The sequence below is a fragment of the Prosopis cineraria genome, unplaced genomic scaffold, assembly GCF_029017545.1.
Source record: "Prosopis cineraria cultivar Desert tree isolate PC_DT_omini unplaced genomic scaffold, ASM2901754v1 PC4, whole genome shotgun sequence".
Taxonomy (NCBI): Eukaryota; Viridiplantae; Streptophyta; class Magnoliopsida; order Fabales; family Fabaceae; genus Prosopis; species Prosopis cineraria.
This window is the reverse complement of record NW_026555335.1, coordinates 1409154-1431970: the sequence shown is the minus strand read 5'-3', so window position 1 is coordinate 1431970 and position 22817 is coordinate 1409154. Positions and strand designations below refer to the sequence as shown.

Genomic DNA, 22817 nt, shown 5'->3' with positions numbered 1-22817 from the left:
AAGAAACTCGTTCCAGTCTTCCAGATACTGCCAAAGAATACAAACAGTTGTTTATGGTGAAGCCGAGTACTGGAAACTGACACGCCGATGTCTTCGGCTTCACCTTATTGTACCTCTTTTCCATCACCATATGGATTTGCCCTGCATATGAGTATGATGATATCCATATATTATATACCACTGAACAACAAAAGGTGAGATCTTGATTAGTAATTAAGCCATCCCAGATCGTCGATTGTTTTGATTTTGCCATTTGTTTTTTCCCACTTCGACTTCTACAAAATCTCCGCTTTATCACCACTTGGTTTCAATTCTCTAATGTTGTTTAGGCGCAATAAAAAATGATCCGAGTGTCAGTTTTCATGTCCGGGAAAAGGCATGAACTTTGTGAAAATGCCCTGTTTTTTTTTTTTTTTAAGAGGACCTCGTCACTTTTTTTTCTCTCTTCTTCTTTTTAATTATTTTGATTTCAGTAAATAAATTAATTTTAATCATAATCTTGTTAGATAGTGACGAACGATTGAACAATGAAGAGGAAAAAAATAAAAAAGAGAGAGGGTAAAGAACCGCTTTTTTCTCACGACCCAAGTCTATGTAAAAGCAAAACCCAACCAGTAAAAGTTAATAATATTAACAACATTAAATTCGGCACATAGTTGCGCTAGAAATGGTTAAAGCAAGTCAACTAAACAACAAACCCAAAGAAAGACAACAAACAGAAGATAGAACGCTCTCTTGGTACTTTCACTACCGCTTTCTCGCTTAGCTACTTCTAACCTTATTAACATCTCTCACCCTCGCTCTTTCTCGTTTTCTCCTTTTTTCAACTTCAATGGCTTCGTCACCCATTTTCCGAAACCGACCCGTGACCCGTATTACTTGACTCTTCCCTTCCTCTGCAATTTCAAAGCTTTTTTCTTGTTACCTCTGTCTGTTTTTTCTGTGTGAAGGACCTTGTTTTGTTTCGCTGGAAAACTCAATCAGCTATTCTAGTTTCGTTCTTTTGTTTATATTTTATTGAATGGGTAATCTTGTTCTGGCAACCCACTTTTAGATTTTGTGCCTAAATATCTCTGATTTTTCTTTTGCTTGTTATAGGGTATCAATTTTGCTCCTGTGGGTTCGTAATTTTATGAGCCTTTTCATCTCCGCTTCATATATAGTGTTCCAAAGTCTTCAATCCAATCTGGGTTTGTTGTAGTTTTGGTTAAAAGTTCATCCTTTACTAATTATACCGAAATTGGAATTCAATCTTGGCGGAAAAATGTTGGCTCAGCAACAAAACCCACATGCGCTCTTGTGCTCTCTGCAACAGCAACAAATTGATTCGAAGGAAATAAACAGTGAAGGTGAAGCAGATGTTAAAACATTCTCAATAAGGTACAACCTACGCCCGCAAATTTTGTCTCAACGAATATATCCGTGCTTATCTGGTTTTTTGTGAATCATTATTGCATGTTCTATTTGCCCTCATCTGATCTCTTAACCTTCATATCCTTTTCACTTCAGTGATTTGAAGTGCCGTTTAGGTATAATTTCGTTATAATCTTTCAAACCCTTACAACTTTGATAATTTTCTCAGCTCATTGCTTCTTGTTAGCCATTGCTTTCTCATGCACCTTTTTTTTGGTCATGATCATCCACATGTGGGTTCTAAATTCTACCTTCGTTACTTGTGTTTGCACTTCTGTGGCGTTTGGTTATAATTTGTCCATAAGCTTTCAACGCCTCACAAATTTGATGATTTGAGCTCAGTACTGCTTCTCTATGAACGAATTTGTTGAGAATAAAAGAAGGATTTTGATTGTTTATATATATTTGTTGCAGACAGTATGCTCTTGCTTCCCGTCAGAGAAATCTCCTTCAAAGCTGGCCATTTCCAGAGAAATACCTGCAAATGTGTCTTGATCGAGGTCTGAGAAATGTGTTGCCACCTTTCGTGCAGCGTAGTGATGACTTGGTTTCTGAGTCATCACATAATGACTTGCCAAACTTGAATATTGCTCCTTGTGATCAAGATTATGATGCTAAGAATGTTAGAGTTTTCAAACCTGAATCATCACCAGAACATCATTATGATCCCCTTGAACTGAAGAAGCAGAATATTACGAACCACAGTGATTCTGGTCTGTTCTCCAATAAGGAAGAAAGATCAAAAGCGATGATGAGCAGCCTGCAGGAAGTGGGTGTGATTTCAGTTTCACCCCGAGTTTGTGTCGAAAAGAGCAGCCAAATGCTGAATTTTTCATCAAAGTCAGCCAAGTTGGACAGAAGAAGAAGAAGAAAAGGAAGATGCAAGAAAAGGTCAATGGCGGATATTCTAGCAGTGGCAAAGCATTGTACTTTAGAGGAAATTTATAGGGTAAACCTGTTCTCTTACACTGCAACTGAGAATATTATTGAAGGATATTGCCATGAAACAGCACCTCTTGAGATTGATTCTAAAAGTACTAGAGGTGATCATGAGCTAGTTGATGTTGATGTTAATGTCACTTGTCTAAGATAAATTGATTTCTTCCAACAAATGTACTAAGCTAGGTGCAATATTAATTAGTGCAGTACCATTTCTTCTGTGTCTTTGCATTACAAATCAATATATTGAGCCTTCTGATTATCAGTATCATGCATTATTGCTCCCAAAGGTCAGCATGAAGCATTTTCAGCACGATGATTCTCTACTATTACAAAATGTTGTGTTTACTGTTTATCAAGAGAATCAGAGAGAGGGGATGATAGTAAAAATAAAAAGTAAATAACACGTAATCACAGTATATCACACTTTTTTTATGTTATTTTCTCTGAATATGACGGATAGTTGTATAATTATTGAAAAAACAAAATAATCAATCTGATATTTTAATGGTTGGTTCTATGCCTTTAATTTGGTAACAAATTAATGATGTTATTTCATATGAATTCATTAGCTAACAGGCAGAAACAAATTAAAAATCATCATTCATTCTTTCCTGCAGTGTTCTAATTTCCTCCTACCAGTAGTGCTTCATTATATGCAACTGCAGGACAGAAGTTTCACTCGGTTTCCAGACCCAAGTACTATCCTCATCCAGAAATTAAAATTCATATACAAGCTCTATAATTTGGTGTCTAGCAATATTATATATATGTATAGTCATGTCCTTGGTCAAAGAAATACTTATACATCTATCTTTAATTTGCTGATATAAATATTTGAGAAAATAAAAAAAGTACATACTATCAGTGATATTTGGGCCAAATAAAAATAACTCAAAATTTCTTAAAGGTCGATGATTCAAACCTTGTAAAAAAAAAAAAAAAAGAAGTCATGTTAAAAATTGTTACTTCTATTTAGCCATGATAACGATTGAATTTACCTATATTTAGCTACACACACACAAGCATCAAAGTTAGAGTTATCGATCCTGACAATAATTCAAAATAAAATTCATACTTAATTAATTATACCAATACCTGGAGAGGAGGGATAGAAGCTGCACCCATAAGCAAGTGCACAGGCATATACATACATAAGCACAGCTAGCAATATCATCGGGCCGGGTGTGAAATTGAAAGAACGTAACAGAAGGAAATTGCAACCTGAAGTACACAAGACACACGGTAGCATAATATATGGGATGATATATATATATATATATATATATATATAAATTAAACGAGTATAATAGCTTCTCAGAAAATTATATGAGTAATTAACTCCGTCTCTTTCCCATCATCAAGTCGTCCGCTTGTCCGAAGAATTGCATGTAAGAATTAATTCATTCCATTTTTCAAGTTAATTATGCTTGAAACATCACTGCAAATTAAATAATGAAGTTGAAGTTTTACACGTAAATGTCCAAAGTCAGACCTTGATTTCTTCAAGAGAATCAAGGAATCTGAAGCTAGAGGAGTCGAGTGGATGGATGTCGTATGTAATCTTTGTTATTCTTAACTTGAAACGGGATCAGACACTAGCAGGAAAATAGCCTAGCTAACATGAAACTATTATTACTGAGAATAAAATTACATCTTCAAAGGTTAGGAACCAGTTAGTTTTATATCTCACATCTGTATGTAACTACGTCTGATCGTCATGCTTGAAGCCTCCGATCACTTTTTAATGTATAGTAAATCACTGGAAAAGAAAAAAAACAACTCAACAATGCCTGATACAAACCAGTGATTATTGATTAAAACTTTTATTTTATTGTAAAAAGACATCAGCTGGGCAGATGATAAATAATAGATGCCAGTTTCAGAAATTTTAATATTCGATGGGTGATATTATATCAATAAATAATTTAAAATAACCAATTACTCCCTTCAAATGGCAATTCTTGAGTAAAGACGAGCTAGCCCCGGAGGGCGGGTTGCGGGTAGGAGTAGCCGAGTAGGGACTTGATTGAGACGACAAGTCACGAGAGAAGGTGCTTGTCGCTGCCCCTATACATATCCCCCCTCTATTTTTAATCGAATTTCATGTTTGTTATTTAATTAAACTTTATAAGAATATAATAATTTTTTAATTTAATTTCTAATAATATTATAATTAATATCATATAATAGTAAAAAAAATATAATTAATAATTTATTTTATTTTTTAAGATAAAAATAAAATTATTTAATATTAAAAAATATTGTTATCATTCCTTATATTTAAAAATAAAATAATTTTTAAAAATATTTTATATATATAATGGAGTGTGTGTACGCATGTGTCTGTGTATATATATATATATATATATGTTATAAGTTAAAGTTATTAAATGATTTAAATTTTAGCTATACTTTACCATTCTGCCCTTAAAAAAAATCTCATCCTATGATGCCGGCTGCGCGGTCACGTGCGCCCTCCTCCTTCAATTTCCCCTTCACCTTCGATCTTCTCCTCAACCTTCGGCACTTCGGCTTTCATCCTTTCGCCCATCCTTCACGCCTTCACCTTCGGCCTTCGCAGAATCGCAGTCCGCAGTCCGCCGCCTTCGTTCTCTCCTTCACTTGGTCTGCTTGTTCACCTTAAGCAAATTAACAAGTCTCTTTGCCGAACCTGGCTCATATTGCCTAATTGGTTAGATTTTTCATTTGAGTTTTCGGATATTTGCACTTTTCAATTTCTTGAGCCTCGGTCACAGAGATATAGCTAGATTGATTTGTATAAGCAGATAAAGATATTCGCCTCTTAATATGCAGCTTCGTGTTGCTCTTTTGATGGCTAAATGCCATAAATCTTTCTTTTGCCGATAATTTCTGCTTTTAAAATGTAACTTAGATTTTATGGTTCTTAGAATTTCATGATTTTATGGTTATTATAATTTCATGTTTTTCCCCTTTTTACGGCCAAAGAAGTAATTTTATGATTTTTAAGTTTAAAATTATGCAGCTTTATCTTTTCAATTTTTCACTTAATAGAATTCGTACTCCTTCACGTTCTTTCTGTCGAGGCTAGAATGCTAGTATATGTGCAACCAGTGAACTTTAATTGTAGAGTGAAGTTTCTGATAGCCAGATTTTTGTTGTCACAATGACACTGGTGAGCTTTGGTGTATCCGTTGTAAACTCATGTAAAATAAACTGCTGATAAGTTGAGTGACGTTGTTACCCATAACCTTATGTGTTCTGAGGGAGAACTATGTCGCACGAAATCTGAGAGTCTGGCTTAGGTACTCCTATCCCACCCCATGGTTTCAAAATATTCATTCATTGTTTTTTTTTTCTTTTACTAATTTTTTTCGCAGCTTCTGGATACGTGATTGCTTGAAGCCCTTAAAGATGGCATTGCGCCCTTATTCCTCACTCAGAAATGACTGGCTAGTTGCTTCCCTAAATTCCAACTTCCTTTCTGGTGAAATTCCGATGTTCTTCCACAATAGCAGGAACCAAAGACATAGTAACTGCCTTGGCAGTGTTTCAGTTTCAGTTTCTTGCTCCTCTCTCAAACTTGTACGGGATAGGTCACTTGACAGGCATGTTGTTAATAAGAATAAAATTCGTTTTGTTCAAAAACTGCTGACTTTACTTCTTTCTAAGCCAAAGCACTATCTTCCACTTCACATACTTACAAAATGCCGGTCGTATCTAAATCTTTATTCACCTCGTTCTTTACTTGCTATGATCCATCGCTATCCATCCGTTTTTGAACTCTTCACTATACCATATCCGCCCACGCCGCTCAATGCTACAAAGCCATATCCTCAACTCTGTGTTCGTCTAACTCCAGCTGCAGCATCTCTTGCTGCTGAGGAATTGAGTCTCAAAGATGCCGTTTCCACCACCTTGGCAACCAAACTCCAGAAACTTCTTATGCTATCTTCTCACCGTCGGCTCCTTTTGTCAAAGTTGGTTCACCTTGCTCCGGATCTTGGGCTTCCTCCTAGTTTTCGATCCAGGCTTTGCAATGACCATCCTGATAGATTTAAAACTGTTGACACTTCCTATGGCCGTGCACTTGAGCTTGTATCCTGGGACTCCAGCTTGGCGCAGTCTTTGCCCTCTCCTACATTCCATTCTTTTGATTTAATAGTTGACAGACCTTTGAAGTTTAAGCAACTGAGACTTCGAAAGGGGCTTAATTTGAAGAGACGCCACCAGGATTTTTTGATAAAGTTTGAAGAAATGCCCGAAGTGTGTCCTTATAGGACCCCTATTGAAAGTCTGGAAAAGAAATCAGCTGAGGCAGAGAAGAGATCTTGTGCTCTAGTAAGAGAGGCTCTTGGAATGATGGTTGAAAAGAGGACTTTGATAGATCACTTGACCCATTTCAGGAAGGAGTTTGGGCTCCCAAACAAGTTGAGGGGGATGATCCTGAGGCACCCGGAGTTATTTTATGTTAGTTTGAAAGGGCAAAGAGACTCTGTGTTCTTGGTTGAGAAGTTTGATGAGAAGGGTGACCTGTTAGAGAATGAAAAGCTTTTGGTATTACAAGATCAATGGCTGGCTTTGGCCATGGAATCCAAAAGAATGAGATGGGAAAGAAGAAAGTCTAGGTTTGACAAGGATGTTGGTCGTGTCAGTGCTAGTAATGATATTGATACGGATGATAATGACGAAGATGATGATGATTATGAGATTGATAACTTCAAAAATGGCTATGATGATGGCTTTGAGGATTTATTTGAGGACTTGGATTTTGACAATGACGAGGAGGACGACAACGTCAAAAACAAGTTGTTTGCCCAAAATAAGAATGGGGATTTTTGGACTTCTGGATCTTCTAGTCAAAGTGGTTTGGATGGAGCACGAGTGCAACCTTGGTAGTACTGAATGTGAGAAATGCCTTTATTCGCATGACTATTGTCTGGGATGAAGGGTGGAAGTGTCCGCTTCCACATTGATATAATTGGCTCCTAAAATTTTGAGGCGTTTTAATTTAAATATTTTTATACAGCTTGCTGATTGATCATCGACCAGGGTTCCTTGAAGATAATTCAAAGGATCAAATGAATTAATGGGCAGATAGGAATCTGTTAAAGGGTTGGCTAGTTAGGGAGTTCTCTACAAACACACTCTCACTCTCTCTCTCTCTCTCTCTCTCTCTCTCTCTCTCATACATACACGCGCGCGCGCGAATTGGTAGAAGTTTTAGTATTACGACTACCGTGCATCAGAATGTGTTTCATGAAATGGGTTGAATTCTGATTTAGTGTTGAAGCTTTGCTTCCGGGTTCCCGCATGTAATTATAATGTTTTTAAATGCAAGTAACAGTTGTTATGGTATTTCTCCCTTATATCCTGGACGGAGCTACGAAACGGGAGCTGCCCTTGCATGTCCTCAGCACTATGGTATTAACTTACGAGAATCTATTCGCGTAATAAACTAAATAATAAGTGCCTCAAACTTACACATGAGAATCCCCTTCAAAGTCAGAATGGCATCTTCAATCTAAATGTCTCATGGTCGGCAAATTACTGTCCAAAATCCCACCAGGCCCAAATTCACAAGGGGGCATAAATTAGGAATACGAATAAGCATTGAATTGAAAATATGTTGTAATTTGAGCGTTAATTTTTGGAAAATATTAATTTATAGACTAAAAACGTTTGTGAGCATAAGATGATGCTGAAAGACAAATTCAAAGCTGATTTCGGTAAAGTTTAGGAAGTGATCAATAATTTATTATATTAATCTTACTTTAGATTGAAAATGCAAATATGGCGTATCATCTAAACGGAAGATTTATCGCTTTTTAACATTCCAATAGAACTTCGACGTGGCTGATGGGGGATCGTATGAAAACCGCTATGGAATGGTTGTCACATAGGAGGGAGGTAACTTGGAGATACACACACACACACACATGCAACGTCGTGAATTAAATTGTATTTGGTATATTTGGGCAAAAAAATTTGTGTTTTGATATTTTGTTCATGACGTTTACCATGTATGGGTGATTGACATTGGAATCGATGCCTTCTGAAAGTTTAAATTTAAAGTTATATGAAATCCGAGGTGAAAAAAAAATCATATGAAAATATGAAATCCTTACATTTGAAATTTAGATAACCGTGAGAACATGTGATGGTTGTTTCTTTTATTTTTTGGAAAAATAACACTTATTTTTTAATAAAAATAAAATATAGCTAGATATTATTTTTCGTGCAATACATGATACGTACATAAAAGATAATTGCTTAAAAATTTCTTAGATATCATACCACTTTTAACATTTAAATCCAATCGGATAATGCAGAGATATGTTGGAGAAATAAAATTAAACTAGTATGAAACTTAAAAAATGTGTGAAAAATAGATCGAACATGATTATATGGGTAAAAAGGCTTCACTGTTTATACAATGCACATACTAGGACTTCCATAAATTTATTATTTTTTGTTAAAATATATAAATTTTGTAATTGGTTTTCTTGGCAGAATTTTATAATTGTTTTTTAATTTTTATAAACAACTGTTTTTTTTAAATGATATTGATCTGGGCTCATTAAAGGTGGGCCAGACGGGCTTCGCCTTGCCACATATCATACTGGGCGCGGCTTCTGTCTCAGTCCAATTTTTCAGGGAAACCACTGAGTTTCTCTCTCTCCGCGGCTGCCATCTCTCCGGTCTAGGGTTTCTTCTGTACTAGGGCTCATACCGCAGCTTCCCCTCTGCTTGGAGAGTGTACGGGGACATTCCAAACATGGCTAACAGTACGCTCCAAACGACGTTTTTTTCTTTTGCTATGCACACGAGCACACTAATACTGTCATTAAGTCGTCTTCAATGGTGTCTTGTACTGTGCAGCTATGGCTAAGTCCTTCCTGCAAGTGGCGGCAACTGAGGAGGCTGTACCCCCTCTTCGAGTGATCCAGATGGAAGGATTGGTACTTTTTTTTTTTTGTTCTCTTCTGAATCGAATTGTTCCCTGCAGTTTAATTGCTGAGGATGATGTAAAAGGCACAGTTCTCTCAGAATATGCATGGAAGAAAAGGAAAAAAAAATATTTATAAAGCAATATAAAACGTCCTTTTACGTGGTTGTGAAGGATACTACTAGTCGTAACTGTCTTTCTTAATTTGTTTTTGCCTCAAGATGTTGGAAATTTTAGGAAAGCATATAATTTGTTCGCATGTGCATGTTTATCAGCCCTTTGTTTTCTAAAAACGAAGGATTTTGTGTTGTTTATGGAAACTTTTCAACATTGTAGTTTGTGTTCATGGTGCATCTATTATATCATGCCTGAACTATATTTCTCATTTTATTCTTTAATTTTCTAGTGTTTTATGTTGAAATATATGGGATGTAAGTTTGCAACGTTTCTTTAGTTTGTTTTTCGAATTGTAAGAGAGTATTCAAGCTGTTTCTTCATAATGTTGATACACTGACTGCTGTGGCTTCATAAGTTTTTTCCCCCGTCAATTGAATTTCTATGGAACAGGTTATCTTGAAGATAATTAAACATTGCAAGGATCATTCCCCTACACTGGTCACTGGACAACTTCTTGGGCTTGATGTTGGCAGTGTTCTTGAAGTTACTAACTGTTTCCCCTTTCCGGTATTGTATAACTCCCTTTTCTTCCTTCTCTTATACTGTTATCCTTTCCCTGCTGCAGTTACTAGCATTTTTGTTGCTAAAAATTACAGATAAGGGAAGAGGATGAGGAAATTGAGGCCGATGGTGCTAATTACCAGCTCGAAATGATGAGATGCTTGAGGGAGGTTAATGTTGACAATAATACTGTTGGATGGTACGTTTGATGATTTTAAGACTTTATAGTTTGCACACGATGGGGGAAGAAGGGGATGGCCTGTATATTAAGTTACAAACTTCTTCCTAGTCTCTCTTGATTTCTTTTGTATTAAGACTGTTGTGATAATTAAAAAAAAAAAAAATTGCTCAGTGTGAACTCCGACTTTTTAAATTTGTGGGCAAAGAAGTAAATTACTGTTATCCTTTTGAGCAGCCTCTTAAGTGTATGTATGCATGTTATTGGGGCATAAGTTATAAGTTACCAGTACTGTGGGTTGCAATTAGTTCTTTTTTTCCCGATGCACCAACAGGTTTTTAAATGTGTTCAAATATTGTAAAATATTGTAACTTTGGTCCGCTCTATGTAAATTTAATATCTTTGACTGTGCATGGGACAATTCATGGAAAATTTCTAGGTATCAGTCTACATTGCTAGGTTCCTTTCAGACTGTGGAGCTAATTGAAACTTTCATGAATTACCAGGTAATGGCTAAAAACTCTTTCCTTCGTACTTTTAATTTAGATGTGGTATTTTGTACAAATTGATATTTATGCTATCGAATGTAAATAATATGAAGAAATCCTTTTTAATGTCCGTCCAAAAAATGAAACTCATTTTCAAATAAAGTTAATCAATGGGAGGCAATTATGACAGGTGGATAAATATACTTAGCTGAAGTTTTTAAGGGAAAGGAAACCAACATCCTGACTGCAGCATAAAAGCCTTGTTATTTGGCTGACAGCCCCAGTTTTCATCCCCCTCAATGCTTACCTTCCTCAGGCTCGCCTTTGTTTTCTAGCTAGCACTTGTTGCTGCTTCAAGACAATAAAGTAGGTACATTGGCTATAGCAAATATTGCACGCATAACAATCTCAATCAACAGTTTCAAAGAAAATTTTACAGTAGTAAAGGAAATATTTCGTCCAACAAGCTGCGCTAATTTCTGGTACCTTTGGCCGAGGATGGAATATGTATTACATTCCTGAATTTAAGCTCCAAAACTTGTGGATGATTTCTCATCTTTGAATTTGGAAGCTCATGTTTCCATGTCACGGTTTATTGTGCAGACACTTTTTTAACAGTCTCATCATTTTCATGTTTTCTAATTCTTTCCAGGAGAACATAAGACGCTGTGTTTGCATAATATATGATCCATCAAGGTCTGATCAAGGTGTCCTAGCTCTGAAGGCCTTGAAGCTCTCTGACTCATTCATGGAACTCTATCGCAGCAATAATATTACCGGGGAGAAGTATGAATTTTCCTTTTAGATGTCATTCAACCTGAAATTGAGAAATTTGATTCCTTTGTATTAAAAAAATGATTCTTATTTGTCATTTTGTGGAGTAGACTGAGGGAGAAAAACCTATCATGGGTAGATATCTTCGAGGAAATACCTGTAAGCTTTCCAAATTCTGTTGTTCTACCTTTAAATTATTTGTATTATGCATTTCTTGCATTAGAAATGTAATACTTTAATAAAAGAAGTTGTTTCTTCTAACTCTTTGGCGCTTTCTGCATCTTCATTTGCATGTCATATGTTGCTGCATTTCATTTATAGTGGATGCAATATAGTAAAAGGGGAAAGATGTCCTTTAGATGATTGGTCCTTTTAAACCTTAAGGTAAGAGATATACAAACTGCTAGCAAAATATCAGTGTTCTGAATATTGGATCCTCAGTTGAGCCTGAGGGTGTTCATTTATGTTTTATTGGTCCAACTGTGGTTGAACCATGACAGTGGTTGTTTTGAATATTGACTAAATAAAACTTCCTAAATGAAAGGAAATTTTGCAAATAAGGACCCATAGGTTAAGCCCTTGAGGATAAATAACCAGGAGCATGGTGTTCAATTCAAAATGGGGTATAGATAAATGATTGACCACATCAAGTCGTTTTGCTAACTTCACAATTTAGTATGATCTTTTTAATGTGCCTGGCATCAGGACAAAATTTTGTGCAGTACGTATTTTGTTTAGGTAATGAAAATGCATGATTTAGTTTCTTAATATTCTGAATTTGTTGGTTCTGTTACATCCTTATCGCATCTCTCATCAGATCAAAGTTTCAAATTCTGCCCTTATCAGTGCCTTTATGACTGAGCTGGAACCTGATACACCAGTAACCCAGGTAAACTAGGATCTGTGACATGGATTGTTTTAGTCCCTTGAAATTTAAGTGATATTCTGATCTGTTGTGCCATTGTAGTGTGATTATGATCGTCTCCAATTGTCAACTAGTTCATTAATGGAGAGGAATATGGAGTTTTTGATCGAATGCATGGATGATTTGTCAATAGAACAGCAGAAGGTTGACATGATTTCCCTAGAATTTTCATGAAGTAATTTACTCTTTGTTTTTTCTTTTAGAAATGTATTTGACTGAGGTTTCTTAAATTTTAGTTTCAATTTTACTACCGGAGCTTGTCACGCCAGCAGGCCCAGCAGCAAGCTTGGCTTCAGAAAAGAAGGTATTCTCTAGGTCAATTGGTGCTTAAACCATTGGCTTTAAATAATTGTTTGACATGTTATTGGGTTTATGTGGCCTCATTTGATATACAATGCCTTGGACTAAAAATGCATATTTAATAACAATTGGTGTATGTTTTATCAATCATCAATCAATCAGTAAAAGGGGCAACAATTGGTGTAACAGTTTAGTATCGTTTAGTTGAGATTGAGGATTAAGATGTACTAACAGGGTGTAAATTTGACATATTTGGTTCACTGAATGGAAATGGAAGTGAGATTGAAGATTTCTGCTTCTGGTTTGGCTTTAGTAACCTGGGAGCATTTTGATGCGACTAATATTAGTTCATTTGAAGGGTTATTGAGGCATGAGGGGATATGTTTGACACATTTTCTGCAAGTTCTGTGAAGTCATGCTACATGTTAATGGAATATTAGTTTGTTACACCCACTAATGAGTGGAGTATACCAAGGAGAATTTGTGGTAACAAAATTTTGACTCAAGCAGTGATGGCTTCAACTGAAGTAAAATTAGGGGTGTTCTGGCCAAAAAATATATGTAGTGCGCGGACTAGAATTCTTCTTCAAGTATGTGTAGAAAAATCAATGAGGAATCAGAAGACTGGCAGTTGAGTGGCAAGATTCCTTGTTGTGGGTAGCATGGCTTTATCTTCGAACACTTGAAAGTACCCTGGCGAGTTAATCCAGTGTCTTAAGTGGTTGCAAAATCTGCTTTATTAGACTAGTGGAAATGAATGCTATATGTCATTGGTGCTGCGGACTTGGTTTCATCTTGCAAATAAGGTACTGTAGCTCTTGTTTTGGTTTGTGATTATAGGGCGGAAAACATGGCACGTAAAGCTGCTGGAGAGGACCCATTGCCTGAGGAAGATCCGTCAAATCCCATTTTCAAGCCAATCCCTGAGCCATCGCGATTGGACAGCTTTCTCATAACAAATCAAATTGCCAACTATTGCAACCAAATTAATGGGTATGTCATAAGATTTATAGAATTTCGATGCAGACATGGTTTTTCGTTTTATCATCTGAAAAGCAAGGCCTGGATCTCCAATTTGCACTTGGATCCATTGGCCTTTTTTCATGGCCATATCCTGAGGGTTTCGTAGTTACATTTCTGGTTGCTTGTTTCGCAGGGTATCAGGGCAGAGCTTCAACAGACTCTATTTGATGAAGGCTCTTAATGAAGATTGATAAGGCCAATTGTGTGAAACTGTTCCGATATTCACCAATTGATTTCCAGTCAGAGGATGGAGAATTTTGTGTCTTCGATTGAATGTTTTATTTTGCTCAAGACGATGTAATACTCCAGAGTTTTATTTATTTTCTGAACACCTCAAATGTATAATCAAAATATTGGTCAAAACATTTAACGGTGGTTCTTCAGGTTTTTTGGATGTGAATATATGTACTCGGTTCACTACAAAATTTTCAGATTGCTCAATGATTAATTGCCTATTCTAGTGGTCGTTTGAAAAAAAATATGTATTCTTAGTCTCAGCCCAAAAACTCTGCTCCTTAAATTCAATTTGTTGAATAACTCAGGCTGACGAACGGAATCTTCATAGTTGGACTGCAATCTTTGATCATACTTCTAGATAAGTTTATAAATACGTTAACTGGGTTACTCAGGCTATGTTAGATGATGATACCATAATTCTATATACCACTCTTATGATCATAGTGACGAGCTACATGGTGTTGGTTTCTTTTCTTTTTCTATGTTCTAATCATGAATCTAGCCCAGAAAAAAAGGGTGGTGGAAATTTATTATAGTACAGTAATTTTTAATCTTTTTTAATTAACAGATTCTTTAAATTTAAAGTATAAATATTTTTAAACTGCTATTTGAAATTTAAATTTCATCAGTAGCACAAATTTATATTTCCTTTTCTACGTGTTTACTTTTCTTTATCTCATTGTCGCTAAAACCTCACTATCCTAATATAAACTAATATTTCTTTTTAATTATATCGTATACTTTTTTTCTTAAGAAAATCCAATCCTTTTGTTTTCAATGTTAATTTTTCCATATTATATAGAGAATACATAAAACGAAATAAAAGAATTTACAAACTAATTTGCCACCTGAAATCATGAAATATTTATTTATTTTCCTGATAATGCAATCATAACTTCAAGGAATTTACATCAAAATAGATAAACCAAACTAATCTCTTTCATCCTCCACTGCCTCCTTGTAGAAAAAATAACTTATTTTAAAAGCAAATGATAAAGATAGTAGAAATAAAATGATTAAAACAAAATCTAATTGTTGGCAAAATAAAATGACAACTTAGTTTCTTAGAAAATTGCCTTTAAGGATACTCCAATGCTTCATCAATTTTAATTAATAACATTTCAATATTTTTAGATACGTCTCCTAAAAAAATCAAAATGTATCAGCATTAGTTACAATACCGACATAGATAGGTCCAACGGCACGTTAACTAAACTGTTTGCCCCCCGAGAGAGAGCAATTATTTTCATTAAGTAATAAAGAAAGCAGTTATTAATGAAAGACTATGAGCATCACTTAAACATAGCAGCTCCCAATTCCTGCCGGTGGCATTCACATCAACAGAAAAACACAGGTTTGATGCCTGTAACTATCGCTAATGAACTATACAAGTGTGACCTCCTGTAAACCAAAAATATCTCGTGATGTTGCCTCCAGAAATGATAAGATTTAAAGGAGTGCTCCATGAATCCAACATTAACGATGTTGATAATCCTTCAGATGAATCATGCTCACAAGTAGGAATCAAGGTACCCATACGAATGCCTCCTATTATACTGAAGCAAGCTGGCATAAGTACGGTCCCAGATTCCAATGTACATACACTCATCATCTGGACTGAGAGAGACCCCAGAAATTTCCCCAAAGAAATCAATCTCTTGACGCTTTTTGTAATCAGCCTTCGTGCTATACACATGCACAAAATCAGCAGGTTCAGCAACCACCATAAATTGGCCATCCGAAGAAAAGCGAATAGATCGAGCAGCCCCAAGGTTACCCTTGAGAATGGCAATTGGAGATGACAAGCGTCTGACATCCCACACTCTGCAAGTCTTATCCTGATTGCCGGTAGCAAAGGTTTGTCCATCAGGGTGCCATGCAGATGCGAAAGAGTAATCTCGATGACCAACCACAGTGGCAACAGTCTAAGGTTCAAACGAGTCAAAAACATGTTAGAGGAGGTTAGCATTATCCACTCTCAGCAGTAGTTACACAAACTAAATTTATTGGCGGAGAAGAATATGCGTATAATGGGACTTGATTCTACCAATCTTCTGAAAATTCATGCTTCAAACCGAAGAGGTAGTACAAGAGTTTATTTTATTTATTTATCTATTTATTTTTTTACTTCCTTCCTGTGAGGATTCAAAAAGATGACTTCATGGAAAAGAGAGATTCTAGCAATTAAACCAACGATGAGTATTTCATGCAATACATTGATGACACTCAACTCGTCAATGAATATTAACACTCTGGTTTAATTGTCCTTAAATTGGAAATACTCTCCCAAAAACCCCTATTTTGCAATTTATTCAGTTAAAAAAAAAAAAAAAGAATTGCAATGAGCCACAACGAGAACATCAACAGCCTAACATAACATGCATATCTATGACCACACCATAAAAACAAAAATTTAGGACATACCTTCAGGTTGAAGAATTTGATAGCAAAGGAATGGAAAATTAAAAAGCCTCTTCTGTAAATTCTAAGACAATACATAATGAAGAGAACTATATACCTTGCCATTTTGCGGATCCACTAGCAATCCATCTAGGTTATCCCCAACAACAGTCATAAGCCTACAATCTGGGCTGATTGATGTGTGCTGCAACAAGAACATCAAGTTAGGCATCAAAGCTGTGCACATGAAATTCAAGTCCCTCGCTATGAAGGGTCAAACACTTTGAAGTCTGAACTATTTGTCTTGTCAAAATCAATTCTCGATTCACATTGAAAGCGACCATAAGAATTAACGTGTGACTTAATCCATGTGTAAACTTTTAAAAAACTTTTTAATAACACACTCTAAAATAAAATGCAACAAGAACATCAAGTTATGGATTTGAGATTATTGAATTAAATGTTTTGTAATTCTAGAAGACATAAAATATCAAAAGATCAGAGTAATTAGATGATTGCATATGTCTGATGATGACATGGAGAAGATCTAGGGTGATTAGCTGAAATGTATAGTGCAATGATGTGTCTAGCATGTAAAGTTAAAATAAATTGCATCATGAGAATATAAGGATAAAAGAAAAAAATGAAATTAACGGCCATGGAAATATGATGTCATGTATAGACAGGAAAGGAAAGAATAAGAAAAGAAAACACACCAGAAAAGCTCAATGGGTAGAAACAACTCACATTCACTGGCCAAGGGAACTGGAGGTGATTTAATAGCTGAAACTTTCCCATGTCATACTCTCGTACTCCACAATCATTATTGGATGCCATGAAATGAGTTCCACCCCTGCAAGAACTTCCATGTCAAAAAACCTGATCCAGAATTGATGACAAATAAACGCTAACTATTTTTTCCTGTATCTTTTATCAAGTTTTGCCCTTTAGATAGAAAGGATTCCCTATCCTCCTCTTTCTTCTTAATACAGTTTCTTATTTCGTAAAGATACAAACCAATATTTAAAGCTTTGCATGAGAAGTACCTCAGAGTGTCATATATTTCAATTGCATTTGTGATTGCATTGTCATCATATGTGGTCCGCGTACAAAAGCTTACTCCTTTCTCGTCCAAACGCTGCATTAAGCGAACAGACATCAAAATTTACGTCAAACCACCACAAGAAAGTACTCAGAACATAAATGAAAATACTCCAAGCACAGTAAAATAAATTGGTTTATTTGCATGGCATGTGCCATCAACCCAAATAATGATAATAATAATTACAACCACAATATGAAGACAATGGAGAAGCCAGTGACACATTATTGAATGAGGGGGCATAAACAAAATAGAGGTGAAGAGCATGAAAATAGATAAGAGAAAAGACAGAGATATGAATCAAAGTTTAATCCACAAAATCTTCAACACCAGGTGCAATTAAGACCTTTGTACAATGGAAGACACGCCACTTTTTCTTTTTGAGAAACTCCTCTGTAAACAATAATCAACTGCAAACAATGCCCTAGAAAAGCTAAGAGCAAAACCACATCTTTTAGTTCAAGTTTTGAAGCTATCAAGCATGTGGACTCACCTTACAAGTAAGCTCCCCTTGGAACCCACCAGCAACAAGGAAATTTCCCTTGACAGCCAACGTGCTAATCTGGGTTTGTGAAAAGCCTTCCAACAAACTTCCTGCATGTTTCTACAAGGCAAAGCAACAGGCTTAGTAGATAAATTATGAGTGCACAAGTGTATTAAAGTAAACCACAAATGTTCAAAGAACTTTTGCTGCACAAATTTTCTTCCCCTCACACGGTAAGGCACCAAATACCTATTCCAGCATGTTTTAACATTTTGGAGTTCCAAGTTAATAAATTCAAGTCCTAACACTTTACTAATTACATTTGTATTCTCTCTCTCTCTTTTTTTTTCAATACATAATTTTCTTGTATAAATGGCCTAGTCAAAGTGTTAATATATCCTATTAAGTTTAAACTAATATATGAACCTAAAGATACATCTAATTGTCAGCAGTCACATCGGGATTATTTGATGAAAAGTTTCTTACAATCAAAATATAAATTTCCTTTTACAACTTTGTTCTTGCTAACTTTTCACACTTGGCAACTTACAGCATAGCATAACAATTAAATAATTCTTGGGTTCAGCATATTGTTATTCAGCAACTACTCTCACTTCACACCAATCAACCTAGCTTTTTCAAACTCCAAATGGCCCAGTGCAGCCAGAGGCTGAAACCATTATATAAAACTCGCCACCCAGCAAGCGGTGGGATTGTGACAAATGCTAATAATCAGATTAGACTTCCACCAAAAAGACGTGAAGAAATACAAATCTATTGTATTTTCCTTCTTTGCTCAACAGATAAACAGGGTTACTTAGACATCCTTACCTCAGCAGGTGCTACATGTCCCGCAAAATTGATGATCTCTGACAAATGGCCAGTTAACGATGACCAGTGCATGACAGAGTAGTTTGAAATAAGATAAACATCATGTTTTGAAGTAGCCCAAACTAAATTCCTCAGCTGCAAAGTCATGAAATACCAAAAAGACTTGGTAAACCACGTGAACCTTTTGTGACAACATATGGTATAAATAGAAACAGTTGTCTGGATGACAAATTAGCAAAAATTGACATTATTTTAAGTTATATGAAGCAAAATAACTTGAATTCAACATCTGGAGGTCACAGGAAAGTAATAATGATAGTGATTTGTTATAAAATGAAAGAATCACGGTACTTAAAAGGAGCTTGCATCAGTGCCTATGTTGTGAAGGTGAGGTGCTATTCAAGGCTAGTGTCTCTCACAGATGAGAGAGGCACTGCCAAGGGAGCACCTTAAGTGCCAGTGTGTTTGGAAGAAAAAAAGGAAGATTTAGCTTATAAACCACCCAAAAATTTTTAGACTATAAAACTCAATCTCAAAAGCCAAACACAGCCAGAGAGGTAAGACAGTTATTCTTATTTTAAATATTCAGGCTATTAGTATTTTATGACTTTATAAACAAACACAAAGAAAGGCTACCCACAAGGGGCCATATCCAATTGCATTTCCTGGGTTTTAAAATTAATCCGTCAACTCTATTATCTGACACGTGGCTTGAATAATGACTTTACGAATGTAGTTAATATTATTATGACTTATGATTAATAATTATCATGCTAAAATAGTAATATTAGTAACTTGATTAGGGCGGCTTTTAAGATTATGACATCTTATGGCTCAGCAATTATTATGTTTGACTAGTTAATTTATATTTAGAATGTTATTCCAAATTTACATTTACATTTGGCTCATAGCATAAATTTTCTTACTTAGAGCCTCACTTCACTCAGATATGCATCTTTCTAGTGCATCTCGCATAAGCATTGTAGAGATTTAGCACCTTAAGGGCACCTTTGACTTTTAACTTCCTTGAAAAGAATATGTGGGGTGTGAAACTTATATTCTAGTTGTAGATAAAGACAGAACCACAAACCCCAACACTGGTCAACCAAATTCAAAGCTATTGTATATTGTCATCCATGTTGCATGCGTTTAGCTCACTCAAGCCTATACCTCATAATTGATGTAGAAGAGAGCCACAAGCGATTTTGACTTTTGAACGCAGAATGATAAAAGATGTGCTTATAATCATAAACTTTCATGAAGCCATTCAGAAAACATACAGGGATAGCAATAGCATGATAACCAGGGGAAACACATGAAAATAATCGAACCTGAAAATGAAGAATAGTAGGTTTAACCAATCTTGTATTATAGAAGAATTCATAGAATTTTCCACCCTTCTCCATTTGTTTGCACTCCTGAAACAAGAGAATTTGAAAATTATATCTTTCTTACTTCTTAGGATGCTTTGTAAACCCCTCCTCACCCTCTAAAAATCCATTATACTCTCAATGAAAGCAAAAGAGGAAAGAAGTTTATGAAAGTAAGACCTTGTCTACAGCTTCCCCAGACGCTGGTATATTCTCATAATTTCGGTACTGTTCAAGCCTTGTCAATCTGTACCTTTCTCTCGTTATGTTCAACCTCTCCCACTGAATACCTTGAATGTCCTTCCCCTTTCTTGCTTGAGCAGCGGATGTATCGGTTACCTTTGTGAGCTGCTCAAGTTGAGCACCAACAATAAATAAATCAATCAATCAATCAAGATTTCTTATTAAAACAAACAAATGAAATGGTGCAAGAATACAGTCCTAACCAAAGAAAAGAATACAAACCACTTCATATTCATCAACGCCCATATCTCCGCCACATTCACCGTAGTTTTCATCTTCTATCTCATCAATGAAATCTTCCATTTCATCAGCTCCAGCCATATAAGCAAATTCGTACAGGTTATGATAGGACATGCTATACCTGCACCAGGAAAATACTTTAACTTTAGTAAAGCTTCATGTTTAGAAATTTAAAATTATAGGAATGCCTTGCTAGAACCAAGCAAAGATCCCCTGACATGAAAGGGGGGAGGGATAATGGGAACGATCGTGCAAGAGACGAATTGCTTTGAAACAGAAAACTATTATTCTAAAACTATTGCTGGAAGCAGGAAGCAAAAGAGAGCATGGCATGGGCAAAAGCTAACGTTCATTCCAGGCCCTGGCGAAGGGTAAAAAAATTCCATTCCAGGAATAAAGATCATGCGCAGCTTTTCGCCCCATAGAGAATAATCGAGAGATTTCAAGTGGATAATCAAATATGTGCACAGCAGAAACAAAACCCAGAATTTAAAAATTCCCAATTCACTAAAGAGAGGGTATTTTAGTAGTTTACAAATAATCCCAAATCAGCGTATATGAAGCGACTGGAATGGGGGCAATTCTTCAGAAGGACAACAACAAAAAAACTTATTTTTACCGAATCAGATATAAAATCAAGGGAGCAAAACCGAGGACGAAGTGGGGCATGTTCCACAAGAAGAACAGAGAAATCTATGGCGGAAAAAGAACAGCATAAAATGAAAAGCAACCAAAAAAGCCACAGCGTTGTCAAGTGGCTACCCAAAATATTTCCTTTTCCCGCGAATTTATCAGAAGAGGAGGAGGAGGAGAAAGGATGCCATGTAAAGGAACTAACAAACAGAGGTTAGCTGAGGTTACCTGTGACGGAAAGGTGAGTAGTGAGGAAGACGAAGAGAAAGATGGATGGTTAAGACGAAAGAGGGTGAGAAAGAAGGCCTGGGCCTGGGCAGTGATGGGAGGTTTCTGTTTCTCTCTCAAATAATGAGAACGACTGGGAGGTCTCGGGTGAAGGAGCAAGGAGAGTATGAGGAAGATGATTGAGGTTGAGGGATTTGAGGGTAAGATAGGAACCGACTTTATTGTGAATCGGGTAAAGGCGAGACAGACTTGAGATCGCTTGAGATCGTCATGCAGTAAGGCACGCTATCACTATTATAGCTTTACGAATCGCGATGGTGGGAGCTGCGGATTGACCCAACGAGTGTGCGTTTAATTTGCAATTTATTAAAAATTTATTTAATAAAAATTAATTATTAATAAAATTTATATTTAAATATATTTTTAAAAAATTAATTTGATACATTAAAAGCTATTTAATCAGAGTTAATAATTTGAGTCAAACTCGACGGAACAACCAAACCTAACCAAAAAATTAGACCCGAACTCAAAAAATAATAATTTTTTATTGTTCAGGCTTATTCGGGCCACCCGAATAGGGCCCAAATACCCGAATAAAAAAATATAATTTTAAAATATATATAAATAATATAATAAATATTAATTATTTAAAAGTTTTATATTATTTTATTCTAAAATATTATATATTTGAGTGTATTATTATAGTTATTTTTAAAAATAAAAATATTTATATTTTCTAATTTTTATTATTTTTAATTAAATAAAATATCTCAAAATAATAATTAAAATATATTTTTATATTAATTTTTATATTTTAACACCATTTTCGTGTCCCAAAAATTATATTTTATATTTTTTATAAAATAAAATAATTAATTTTAAATTAAAAATAATTTTAAAAATAAAATTTGAGCATATACAAATTCCTTACTCTACTATTAAACAAACATGATAAAGAAAATAATATTTTTAAATAATTATTTAATTATTATCCATGTCATACTTGGTTAAAAATTAAGAATAATTAAAGTAAATACCCTTTATATATAGGGCTTAAATAATATAAAAGGTTAAAGAAAAAAATTTAAAAAAAATATTTTATCCTTAATTAAATGATTTTTTTATATAATATAATGATGGCTATTTTTTTCTTATTCGTAAAAACAAAAAATAATTTATCTAATAGCCATTAAAAATTTTGAGCTAATTAGGACAATAATTTTAAATTAGTGGTTTAATTGTAGTTGAATTAAGATTAACTTGATCATAATTAAAATAATTAATTTAATTAAAATTTATAAATATTTTTATATAACCATGATAAGGGCAATATTTAAATAAATAAGATATTAATTTACAAGTAAAGAAAATATTCATAATAAATTGCATATAATACAATA

The 22817-nt window shown here is 35.0% G+C and overlaps 4 protein-coding genes across 5 annotated transcripts; 3 read left to right on the top strand and 1 right to left on the bottom strand.

The window, feature by feature from the left end:
• Positions 1-693: 693 nt before the first annotated feature.
• On the top strand, positions 694-2607 carry LOC129309911 (uncharacterized). Of its 2 annotated transcripts, none has more exons than XM_054951668.1 (3): positions 694-738; positions 1099-1380; positions 1828-2607. In XM_054951668.1, exons 2-3 carry the CDS (start codon positions 1265-1267, stop codon positions 2504-2506), a joined length of 795 nt encoding a protein of 264 aa, XP_054807643.1. In that variant the 5' UTR covers positions 694-738; positions 1099-1264; the 3' UTR covers positions 2507-2607. The 2 variants fall into 2 exon arrangements, with proteins under 2 accessions (XP_054807643.1, XP_054807642.1); XM_054951667.1 differs by lacking the exon at positions 694-738 and adding an exon at positions 810-872.
• Positions 2608-4822: 2215 nt separating this feature from the next.
• On the top strand, positions 4823-7692 carry LOC129307796 (protein WHAT'S THIS FACTOR 1 homolog, chloroplastic). The gene is made up of 2 exons (XM_054948704.1): positions 4823-5047; positions 5715-7692. Exon 2 carries the CDS (start codon positions 5749-5751, stop codon positions 7231-7233), a length of 1485 nt encoding a protein of 494 aa, XP_054804679.1. The 5' UTR covers positions 4823-5047; positions 5715-5748; the 3' UTR covers positions 7234-7692.
• Positions 7693-8962: 1270 nt separating this feature from the next.
• On the top strand, positions 8963-14074 carry LOC129309589 (eukaryotic translation initiation factor 3 subunit H). Its single transcript, XM_054951213.1, has 12 exons — positions 8963-9122; positions 9217-9296; positions 9851-9967; positions 10057-10160; positions 10579-10645; positions 11280-11413; positions 11512-11560; positions 12219-12290; positions 12369-12470; positions 12563-12630; positions 13467-13619; positions 13783-14074. The coding sequence occupies exons 1-12, from the start codon at positions 9113-9115 to the stop codon at positions 13838-13840; spliced, it is 1014 nt and encodes a 337-aa protein (XP_054807188.1). The 5' UTR covers positions 8963-9112; the 3' UTR covers positions 13841-14074.
• Positions 14075-15092: 1018 nt separating this feature from the next.
• LOC129309507 (uncharacterized WD repeat-containing protein C2A9.03-like) lies at positions 15093-21677 on the bottom strand. The gene is made up of 10 exons (XM_054951104.1): positions 21418-21677; positions 20539-20677; positions 20254-20421; positions 20035-20121; positions 18704-18838; positions 17882-17992; positions 17333-17424; positions 17034-17139; positions 16405-16491; positions 15093-15811 (listed from the first exon to the last, which is right to left on the bottom strand). The coding sequence occupies exons 2-10, from the start codon at positions 20668-20670 to the stop codon at positions 15398-15400; spliced, it is 1332 nt and encodes a 443-aa protein (XP_054807079.1). The 5' UTR covers positions 20671-20677; positions 21418-21677; the 3' UTR covers positions 15093-15397.
• Between the last annotated feature and the right edge of the window lie 1140 nt (positions 21678-22817).